Source organism: Homalodisca vitripennis, chromosome 5 (genome assembly GCF_021130785.1).
Source record: "Homalodisca vitripennis isolate AUS2020 chromosome 5, UT_GWSS_2.1, whole genome shotgun sequence".
Lineage (NCBI taxonomy): Eukaryota > Metazoa > Arthropoda > Insecta > Hemiptera > Cicadellidae > Homalodisca > Homalodisca vitripennis.
This window is the reverse complement of record NC_060211.1, coordinates 54,670,829-54,683,482: the sequence shown is the minus strand read 5'-3', so window position 1 is coordinate 54,683,482 and position 12,654 is coordinate 54,670,829. Positions and strand designations below refer to the sequence as shown.

Below are 12,654 nucleotides of genomic sequence, written 5' to 3'. Positions count from 1 at the left end.
TTTGGTGGTTGGACATGCACATCATAGAATTATTCTTTGGCTATGTAGAAATGAGAGTTCAAGCAACTTACAAAGTTTAAAGATGAAATCTTTGTTTGTTTTGCTACATGATACATTTACATTTGTATTCATTAAGTTTGGTTTCGTAACAGGAGCAAGATCAGGTGCTACAATTCAAGATTGCGCTGAAATAAATTGTTGTCAACTCCTTTTATTATTAACTTTAACCTCTAAGAAAAATCCATTTATTTTTTATTTATTATTCTGATATTTTCTCTTTACCATCAAGGGTATAATATAAAATATTAGATAAACTATTTTAATCGGACCAATCCATGAATCTAAACCATTATTGAATCCCCATAAAGGGTAACGAAATCGTTAGAAATTTCCACTTTAATGATCTTTTCGAGGTTATTTTACGCGGTGAATTAACCACTATTTAAGTCACTGTAAGATAAATATGATATGAGAAGAAATAATAATTTCATATTTTTAGCCCTTCTGACTGTATCCGATTTCGACCTCCGCCAAAGATACAGTACCTGGACAAAACTGAGTGACAAAAAGGTTAAATGTCCTAGCATTACTGAGGTCGTTATTTTAATTTAAACAAATCTTAATTATTACGATGTATTCAGTTTTTTGATTGATGTTAAGTTCTATACGGCTTTTAATAGGAATATTTGGAGTGAAACAAACTTAGAGTAGCCAAACAAACAACTGTCATACTCTTTTGACTAAATACATAATCTACATCTGTTAAATAAATATTAAAATATACAGTATAAAAACTGAATTCAGCCAAGGTTACTTTTGTGATCTTACCCTCCGTTTTTATGGCCTTCAGAAGCGTCGCCCAAAACTACAGTTTTTATCCGACCTCCAAAAACATCATGATCCTATAAAATTCCAATAAAGCTGAGTTGCGAATGTTCATGAACTTCATTGTCATTTTTATTTACAGCTACAGTAAGATATTGGTGAACTTTAATTTTAGAATCTTGGTTAAAGAAAGTATGTCAAATAATATATTTGCCATAATATATTTTTCAAAAACACAAGGCATACGGGGCTTGGATAGAGTTTTAAATTTATGCTAGTTTAAACTTATGTTTTATAGCATAATGTATAATTAGAAGAATGATAATAATGAAAACGTTTTAAGAATTTCATCATTATTATTAAGGCAACGTTTTAAGGCATTATTATTAAACTACTACTTTAATCCTTTCTTTTCCTTCCGCAGTGAATAAAATAAATGTTTGAATTCAAATTAGAATTCATTTATTGATATTATATATATATATATATATATATATATATATATATATATATATATATGTATATATACTAGCAGTTACCCGCGGCTTCGCTCGCATTTTCCTGTTGAAAACTCCGACAATATATTCATGAATTCTTTATCTATGACATAATAAACACTCCTGAGATTATCGACAGTCACTCAAAGCTATTCAAATCCCCTCATCCATTTTAGATTTAAGTTTAAATAACAGTGTTTTGGGATCCTGAAGCCGTAAAGTGAAACAGCTTTTATAAGATTCGTATTCCCTCCAACATTTCTATGATAATTTATTGAAGTGCTCCGACGATTTCTGTAACAATAAGAGCCTTTTTATCCCAATGACGAAAGTGTATCGTCCAATTAAAAAGTTGCTGCGCTCAATATGAGTCTGTTCTGGTCGTTAAATTCACCCCCGGTGTAATCTATTTACAGTTCCACAGTTGATTTATGCTGTTGCACTAACGAAATCAATGGTCTCATATGTTTGGTTTCGGAATTCAATTTAGATTAAATTTTGGTAATTAAGTGATTTTGATATTTTTACTGATCAATAAATATATAAGGGGTATATGCTTCTAGTATAAGGGCAAAAGTGTGTTATCCCCATTTGCTTTTCAATAACTACAGTAAAAATGCCAGACACAATGTTAAAGGAGCTAACCAGATTCTATTACTTTATGTGAAAACATTCACAGCATTATTTACTAAGGTACTTTTTATAACAGCGTATAAATAGCATTTCCTTGGCATTACTGATCAAGCAGTTTACAGTAATTTAATAGTTACTAAAATTTCAATGTAAACAAATGTTTCTGCCTCTTTGATGAACTTTAGCTTAAAGTTTTAACAGCTGAAAGTATCAGTTCTCTTTGTATTACGTGTCGTAGCGCAATCTGCCGGACCCAATATAAAACACTCAAACAATCAACAACAATTAATTTATAAATAAAAAATTAATTAAATGAACTATTTTAATCCGACAAAATCGTGAATCTAAACCTTATTCGAATCCCCTTCAACACACACACAAAATTTCATCAAAATCTGTCCAGTCGTTTAGTAGGAGTTCATTCACATACACACGAACACAAGAAATATCTATATATATAAAAATGAAACTGTTCGTGTGTAACAGAATCACTCACAAACGGCTGGACGGATTCGCCTAATTTTTTTTTTAATTTGTTCGTCTTGATCTGTAGAAGGTTATAGGATACTTTTTATCCCTTTCCCGATTCAGGATTCCGCCCCACTGGTTACAGAAATACCCGTAAGAAATGCATTGCAGCAAACATATGTTATTAAGTGAAAGAGTCTTTTCAAATTTTTAATCAGCTGTTCTTTGTAAACATATATAATGCGACAAAAAATTGTTGTTATTTTTGACAGTAACTAAGTAAACATAAATATTTTTGACGTTTCTATGTAAACAAACATTTTTTGACATTTACAACGTGTCACAAATGTCAAATTTTTGATAAACGTGATTTGATATCTTTTTTACAATTTCCAAGAACAGTGTTATTTTCCATCAGTAAAAGGTTTAAAAAAATAGGCAAGTATTTTTGTTTTCTCATGTAAATATTCTTTGAAGAATGTTTTTCTCAACATTTTTTTTTTACAGAATTCCTTTGAGCAGTTTTGATCAATAATCTTCTATATAAAAATGAATGTTTGTGTGTTTGTCCTTTATAGACTCAGAAACTATTGGACCGATCACTATGAAAATTTGTATTTATTTGTATTTTTCTATGTAGAAGGTTTATATGCAATGCCCATTGATGTAACTCACCACCAAGCTGTACTGTAAGATATAAAAGTTTATCAAAGCGCCTTCACATTATAAACTGCAATTAAGACACAGTTACGTATATTAAATAGCCAAACACTATTTGAAGGCAAAGAAATATACGGGCAAAGCTTAAGAGACGCGTGCGAAGCCGCGGGAAATAGCTAGTATATATATAATTGTATAAATGGCAATTGCCTTATATTTCAATGTTTATTGAAATTAAGTATATATATACAGATATACACCTATACGTATATATATTCTAATAATAACAACAATTTTGATAGATAATGTTGTTTTCTACTAACATACATATTGTGTTACAAACTGTTGTATTGTCATTAGCAACTATAAGTAACTAAAACATAAAATAATAAAACTACGGTAGCTATGGTTGTCATTGAGTAATTAATTGGTGCGGTAGTAACATTTCTCAATTTATTAAAACAACAAACACACACACATATTTTGTGTATGTTTTAATATTTTAGAGAACTGTGTGTCTTAGAGAAGTTTCAATTGTACAAGTAAATTTATATAATAAGTTACCACTATAACTAGTGGTAGTTAGAGTGGTTGAGTTTTTCTTAAGACTAGTAACACTTCAAAAATTAAAATAAAAAATAAAGTCAATATTGGAGTTTTAGTGAGCAAAGGGCAACAGGTGGTTCTGTAATTTGCACCCCTCATGGGGCTCTTAACACCTTTCTGAGCTGTGAACATAGTTTCACTACTTGGTGAGGCACACCAGATGCTATTCCATATTTCAGTATGAGCTGTATGTACACAAAATGAATTATAATTATATATTTCAAGTTTCAAATGAGACATATGTAACAAAATTTGCATTGCAAATCTAAAAGTGCTTATTATTTATAAGTATTCTTTATGAACTTTAAAGTTTGATCATTGTAAATACAAAGAAATGTGTGAGTGTTTTTTTCTCAACTGAATGTTTTAATTTTCTCCAGCGTGAAATCAAATAGTATCACTTTTGTATTAACCATATATAAGAAAACTCATTAATTATCTTTTATTTGTTTGAATTTCATTTATAAAATTAGTACACTTTAGGTAGAATTAAACAGAAACATACCTTCAATTTATTATATGTGATATATTAACCACAAACTTAGCTGAACCACAAGTTATACAATTTCAGATTACAATTCCATTATACGAATTTACGAATCATCAGTGGATGCTGTTTAAGATCCAAGGCATTGCGGTGGACACTCTAGAGTAGAGGCCAGGATGGGCCTCGAGGTTGCTGTACACACAAGGGTAGCCGCCAGAGACGATACCCATGACCTCATATCTGCCCGAGCCTCCTGTGGTGTTGTAGTACATGAGAGGACCCCCCGAGTCCCCAGGGCAAGGGCTAATGCTGGGCTCACTCGCCCCTGCGCAGATCTGACTCTCCCAGTCAAATTGCATTCCTAGTTGGACGTCACAGAACTCCGTAGGCCTGACGACAACGTCGACATCTTGGAGTGCATGTGGATTTCTGGTTTGGGGAACTGTATAACATCAAATAATTCAAGTCACTTTGAATATATTACACATTCGCTTTAAACAACTATACATCAAAAATAGAATGCTTAGCAAAAGTATGTTTAAAATATAAGAAATTGGAGAAAACACTCATAATATTTACTACCACAGTACACTAATAGTGCAACTTTGAGGAAAAAATGTAATTTATTTAGCCTTAGAAATATTTACAAGCATTTCCAATAATTTTGCTGCGGTGGGAAGTTTATTTAATGTGGATATTGAGTTTAGTTCCCGTTCACCTTCCTCTTTAGTAGAGTATTTGATCTCTGAAGGTGAACTGGAGGCGAACTAAAGAGTAATGTGAACTGCAGCTAAACTGAAGATTCACATTGAATTAACCATTGCCACCATTGCTACGTTATGTGTAGAAAACTCAGGATATAGTGGCACAGTTTATGTTGTTTATCATTCAGCTAACAAGAATTAAACAATTCTTGGTCGTACGTCGTGACTTTTCATCAAAATTTCCAACATTTGTTATAGTATTAATAACACTTATACACTGTAATTAATCATTTTGGTACTGATAACAGAATTATTATACTGATTAGTATTAATTGTTTTTTGTTGTTGTTTATTTTCACCCAATTATTACAGTTTTGAAGCAATTTACTCAAACTGTAAGAGATGACGCTTTGTTAAGGTTTTAGAAAATCTATATACATGTTGTTTCGCGATAGATATGTTGGCACAATTTAGGATATGATAGTAAACCCATAAAAAGCAAAAACAGTCTAAATGAATATATGTCCTATATCGCTTCGTATTGTGTCCTGTGTGTTTTTTTTTTAACAATTCTCAAATCTGTTTTTGTTCCACTGTGCGTTGTAATCGTGTCATTCACCATCGCAGTGTTCTCATTTGTACACCTGATTACATAATGAGAATAACTCTTCATCCAGATTGCTCTATATTTTGCAGTATAGGTGTCTGATGAAGAAACGATAGAATGAACATTAGTCCATATTTCAGGAGTTAAGTCTGCGACAGCATCTGATTTCAGTTATGGCACTAAACAGGAATGTGGACTGAAGCTAAACTAGACTTTTACAGTGTTTTTGTTATTGTTGTGTAAATATTATCATATACATAATGTTTTTTTACACATTTCTTCATTACTTTGTGCACTTTTTCTCCAATAACAAAACATTTATAAGCCTGCATTCGCCTAACCTTTTATTATTATATAGAATGATTCTTTCAGTGTTTTTTTGATAATTCCTTATAGTAAGATGTGTCATAAGTTTAACCGAGAAAACGTTAAACAAATACTAACACGAGATAGTTTGTTTGAAACAATTATAAATAAATAAATGAGAAATATTAATTAATACGTAATACTCACAATTTTCCATGGTTCCCCATCCTGCCACTGTCATGTTCAGATAATATAAGTTCTTCTCATCGTTGTCTATTGCGGAGGGAAGACAAACTGGCTGTATATAATCTGCAATCACATCATCATTAATGAATGGGATTGCAATATGATATAAACAAAATTGAATCAATATAGTAATTCTGCGTCTTAATGTTTTAAACATTTTAATTTTTTCAGTAATTCTAAATCTAGTAATTTATTCAGAATTATTCATTAAAGTAGCAAAACGTAACGACTTGCCCAATATTTTTAGATTTAAAAGTTTTGAACCATGAGTAAAAGTTTATACATTATTATTTATTAACACAGAACAAAACCTTATTAGGTTTTCTGCTGCTTTTGATCATTTAAGTAAATAGATGCAAAAATCAATCAATCTCATATAAAATATCTGACAAATGTTAATATTGGATAATGATAGTGTCAAACTAAAATTATTCTTCCTTAATTCAAAAAGCAACTATATTTTTACACATCCAACACATACTAAAGTAAAAGATTGTCATACCAGCCAGATTTACGATTGTATAGAATGAAACATTTAAGAAGCTTCCCTCAATATTTTATATTTTGTAAAAATTAACGTCCTTTTTAAAGTGGGTTTAGTATGAATATTAGACTGTAACTGATAAAAATGAGGCCAATTAATAAAAGTGAAGTGTTAAATCATGCTCGGACGTTGAGTAGTTTTAATTACTTTTAATAGAATTTGGATATGAAGGGGAAGTGTACATAGAGAGTAAGGAGTTGGATAGCGAAATGAAGTTTTCACCTGTCGTAATGGTACGGGTGAGATGAGACTATATAGTCTACACGATGTACAGCGTGGTTTTCTGCTACATTTGAATAACAAGCACGGTTTATCAGTTACTATACAACATATTTTCACTCAAACCTAATATAAGCTTCAAAAAGGTACTCCGATATTCTTCCATTATATAAGCCACTTTCCATTATATAAGCAAATAACTTCTTTTCTGTTTAATCTATAGAGTAATTTCTTACGAGAAGACAATATTTCATAAACTCTATAAAAGTACAATTCTCTGGCATATAATATATTTCAAAAACACATTTCATAAAGTATATATAAACAAACCAAAATGGTTCTATTCTTTGCTATACATCGTATTCACGATGTATAGCAAAGAGTATAAGTATGACAAAAAAGTATAACAAATATAAAAAGTATAAATAAGTATAACATATTTATGTTATACTGAAAACTATCTGTTTGCTAAATATTGAAGAACTTATAACATGTATTACCAGTAAACTCGACGTCATGGATGAGTCGAATTAAACAAATATCATTTGCAAAAGGGTTCTTTTTTTGGTAAAGAGGATGTTTCATTACATTTTCAATTTCAACTTCCAAGACGCGAGGTGCGCAGTTTCCTCTGTAGCAGTCCTTTATATGATGAACATCGTATTCTCCCAATGTAACGTATGCCCTGGAGTGAATAAAGAAAATAATTGCCTAAAAGCAATAAAAGTTGCAGTTTTATAAACTGTGCAAATATAGTATAAACAGAGAGGTATATAAAATGAAATCCATAAAATTACACAATTTCAAGCAACAGCAATAAAAAATCAATCGTAAACGTATTACACGAGTAGCGTAAGTGGTTCTTTATGGTGTGCAATCGTGTTTTACGATAAAGCGCCGAGGTAGAATCATACGGAAGAAAAATTTTAACTTCCATGTTACATTTAATTTATATTAAATAATAACTCAAAACAGTTGAAGTACAAAAAACAGCTGTTTTTTAATTTATTTCTACTAAAACAATACCAAAGATTGCTGCTTTATAGATCTCTGTTATAGTGCAACAAAAGAAGTCGCTTTGTGGATCAATTAAGTATCAACATAACAATAAGCATACAGCTGTTATTTGTGCATTATGATAAACAGTGATACAATGTACACTAATAAAAAAACCATGTTTAGAACGGAAAAATTACACACAGGAAAATTTAAATGATATTTGAACCAATAATAGGGCGCTGCTCTTATAGTTTTGACTAGTTATTTATATTCGTGTGTTATAAATAAAACTCACATCACTTCTCCGAGTGCATATTTAGGTTTATCAATGCAGCAGTGAGCCGCTGTGAGGATGTAGCGTTTGTTTATCAGGGATCCACCGCAGGCTCCGGTCTCGGAATCGTCTCTGGAAGCTAACAACAATAATATTTAAAAAATATTTTAATAAAGGTACAGCGTGAAACACTATAGCTGGATCAGTGGAATAGTTAATTGAGATGTAAAGAGTTGAGTTTTTTCTCTGCTTGAAAAGTTCTAAGTTGTTAGTGTGTCCTGAAATATTTTCATATCAAAAACGTTATACGGATAACAAGTGAAAGAATTATATTGTATATTTCATGACTTGTTTTTAGCTGACTCAAAAACAGCTAATAAGACAACAAACATGTAGGATACCCTTCCAGGACATCAGGTTTAATTATTTTTCTCATTCAGAGATATCGAAATATATTGAATACTTTTTTATTCGGTAATATTATTTTCTTATCCAAACAAATGTATACCAAATATGTACTTAAGTGGGCTTTAACTTTAACTAGAGTTTTATAAGAGGCGCAACAGGATGATGACTACTCGTATATATTGCATATGAAATAAATACTTTTTAGAAAAGTGTATTTTTTTAACAAGAAGAGGAGAAATGAGTATTTAGCACCAGATCCTACATTAGACTTCCTCAAATAAGGCCAGTCTACAAAAGTTAGCTATTCAAGAATCTTTGGGGATATTACGGGGATTTTTAAGAGATTTTCATATGCACATAATATTTTCTTATCCATACATTTGTTAAGCAGTTCGTCTTTATTTAAGCCAAATATCATAGGATTATCTTTTCAGCTTTCTTGCTGGACAAGAAGTCCACACGATGTACAAGCGTGGTTTTCAGCTACCGTTTGAAAAACAACCACGATTTATCAGTTAGTTACTATACAACATATTTTGACTCAAACCTAATATAAGCTTCAAAAAGATACTCCGATATCCTTCCAATACTAATTTGAATAATCTTCGTGTTAAAGAACGGAATTGTTATAAATACTAATCGTAATTGAAAGGAAAAGTTATTAATTATAAGTGTTGTTATACATTATTTTATGTCACACCAACCCATTATACAACTAATTATACTAGAATGGTAGGGGATGCAAATAGTGTTAATATTAGTCTATATTGTTAATTCGGTGTCTCCTAAGGTCTTTTCCTCCAAAAAGGTACATAACTGGAACAACCAGTTCAGCCCGTCAAGATAATCAAACAAACCACATGAGATAAACAAATTTTAGGTTCCAGAGAGAATCTGAAAAGTATAGTCTATATGTATGTAATAGCCTTTTTCCCGTACCCAATCACTTTAGCAAAACCTTATCGTCTAGATGTGCAAGGTTCTTGGTTTATTTTGAGTCTGTCATCTCGGCTATTATTTATAATCAATCTTAAAATAATATAAAATACAGTGCGTAAGTGGAGTACTATGACACCCAGTGCTAAAGGGTTTGCTGGTGCCAGAGTACTGCTCTTTTACTTGAGATTAAAATTAACATTGTTTGTGAAATTTCATATAATATACTTTCTTTTTTCTCAAATTCATTTTTTTAATTTTCTGTATGAAGACAGAGTGTAATAACAGATTTAAAATTCCATTGTTATTATGAAAATTATAATAATAGCACATAATGCGATCTGCAATATGGGATATCTTACATCTGTAGACAAGACGTGCCATCCACGGGTATTCTCCCATGTCGACAATGTGGCCACCAATAGACTTGGAAGCCAGCGGCAGTTTGCTGCGGCCACAGTTCTCGTCGTGATACACCAGAGGCCAGTTCTTGTGCAGCGTCAGATCTACAGATCAGCAACAGAACATAATAAATTCATAACTATTCGCTTCAGTATTTATGGAGATGTGCGTCTTTACGTTTTTGAGTTAATTTCAATGAGGCACAGGTGACTGACTGCACCTGCATACTTACAGGTGGAATTTATCTCATAGAAGCAGTTTTTTATCATTGTTATTGGTTACAGTTTAATATCATTGTACCTCATGAAGATTTAGCGAATAAGAGAAGCAACTAGAGTCAACCAACAACGGCAGTAGTTTGCTAATGATAATATGTCCTGTAAGAACTGTGTGATGGATAATATGTCCATCCATAAGACTCGTGTGTAGAAAGAACAGAATCTAACCATTACAGCCATATCATTAAAAAAACTAACACAAATCAGGCCTATATCTTATTTTTATTGCACAACATGCTTGGGCCAAATTAAACTGTATTCTATCTGTAATATAAATACACATTAAAAAGTCATTAATAATTAAGTCTTACACAATCACATGTACTTAAAAAATGCATTTAAATATCTAATTTAATTTGATATTATTTAATATTTAAATTATTTTATTATAACACATTCATTCAAAGACCTTACTCTTCCTCTTAAAATGAAGTTTTCTAGTATAAAGAAAAGCAAATTCGAAGAATTCGATATCTCTAGAAAGCTTGAAAAACTTTCCCATCAACAGCACAACACCATAACTTTTTACATAAATGGCTTGTATATTAGAACTATTAAGAACAGAGCAATACATAAACTATTTACGCAAAAACTTAACATACTTAAGTTAGACATGTGTATCATATTTGTATAGTTCACTTTAGTAAATTATTGCTACTTACCTATTTTTTCTTGGTTGAGTATAAAAGCCTTTGCCTCAATTAGAAAACCAACAGTATAAAATATTATTAAAATTGTCATGTTCAAAAAAAAAATTGTTTCCATGTTACACTTACCAAAACTGGAATGGCAAACAAGTCTGGTCTTTTAATAAATTCCTTGATAATTTAGTTTAGGAACAACATTATCAACCACATGTGGTTTCCTCAAGAACTTATCGTTCCCACGTTATAAATTTTCTCTTGTCAATTTCCAAACATTAACAATTTATTTTCAAACCGTGTTTGAAAATATGTTGAATAAAACGAAAAATTTGGAAGAATTTTCCAAAATTAGGTAGTAGGAAATTTTACTAATGACCTTGTCCTCAGTGATATCTAACATTTCGCTCTAAATTTTCCTATTAGAAACCGTACACAACTTGCCATTGATCAATAAAACTGAATGGATTGCAATAAATTAAATTGGTTTAAATTAAAATGACCAACGTAAGTAATACTGGGACATTTACTCGTTTTGTTACTCAGTTCCGAGAGCTAATTTAAACGGTATAAGCTCACTTCCTCGTTTTACTTGTAATCGATGGAAAAAGGTCCCTTGAGGAAAGAGAAATGGATTGTCAGACACGCAACTTTTAGCGGAGATCGAAATGGCAAGGAATCAAAAGGGTCAAAAATATAAAATAAAACTTTTTTCTCAGATTATTATTTTCTTAGTGTTATTTACTTATAACCAACCGTCAGACACGTACATAATAGTTAAATAAGTGCGTGAAACAAGTTAACGGAGTGGTGGGATCTAGTATCTTTATTTAGCTGTCTGAAGGTGATAGCAATTTTATTTGTGTTCCTGGCAATGGGTTTTAAGTGCATAACTCTAGAAAAGATTTATTCTGAGAAGAAATTTATTTGTCATATTTTAATCCGTTCGATTAATACCATCCCATTTCGACCTACATTAATACTAAAACCATGAAATACCTCTGTACAATGCTTATCTGTGCCTAAGTAAACCAAGGGATCTTGAGCGTTTGCTCTGTAACACCGAACACGAATGACGAGCTCAGCAGTTTCATCAGTCTCGTCACATTTCCTGCACAGGATTTCCTTAACATGAATGCCAATTCTGTTCCGATGGCTTCGCAACATCCAATGTCATTCAATAAAACCAGGGTCATTCTACTCATTCAAAGGGTTCTACTCATCTGCTGCAATGTTTCTTGGTTGTCCATTGAGCAACCGCTTTACTTGACGTTACCAGTCAGTTATTTGCGAATATTTTTGGTGTTTTTAAAGCACCCACTCGCAACCAATCTCCAAGCAAAGATATAGGAAATTCCACACGTTCGTTCAGGACCAATAGAAGGATAATTGGCTCCTAAGTTAGTGCAACTATCTTCTCCCTCAGTAATTACTCTGTGAACCTACTTTACAATAACTGTATTCGTTTTGCCAGTGATTTCATAGCCATATGGCATTCCTACACTGCCTTTGAGATACAGTCATGATTGGCCAAGGCCTGCTTAGCAACACTGTTTCCGAGATAATGTCGATAGTTTTTGTTTATAGCCTGTCTCCACTTTAATTCTTGTACATTCCGCAAGGGCAGTGACGTCAGCCTGAAAAAACAGTTCTTAGTTTGCGTAGGCTCAAGCTAGAGCTGGCTCTCTAGGTCTGGATCTCCAAATACACTTTTAGGAAACAATGCAACAAATTATTATATAATTATAATATTAATAATTATATTTATAGTTTTAATAATATTCGAACTAAGCCCCAGTACCCTTTAAAGTCTTCGATCCGTCCGTGTATTCTATTTGACCATTCATCTCCTTCATCAATGTTGACCTGAAATGGTTTTTTTCCCAATCCGTAACCTTTTAAATTCTGTCAGAC

General features: G+C 31.7%; 1 protein-coding gene across 1 annotated transcript; it reads right to left on the bottom strand.

Annotated features, from left to right (window-relative positions):
• Positions 1–4,195: 4,195 nt before the first annotated feature.
• LOC124362223 (spaetzle-processing enzyme-like) lies at positions 4,196–10,914 on the bottom strand. Its single transcript, XM_046816543.1, has 6 exons — positions 10,762–10,914; positions 9,782–9,925; positions 8,097–8,214; positions 7,303–7,487; positions 6,001–6,102; positions 4,196–4,618 (listed from the first exon to the last, which is right to left on the bottom strand). Exons 1-6 carry the CDS (start codon positions 10,862–10,864, stop codon positions 4,293–4,295), a joined length of 978 nt encoding a protein of 325 aa, XP_046672499.1. The 5' UTR covers positions 10,865–10,914; the 3' UTR covers positions 4,196–4,292.
• Positions 10,915–12,654: the final 1,740 nt, after the last annotated feature.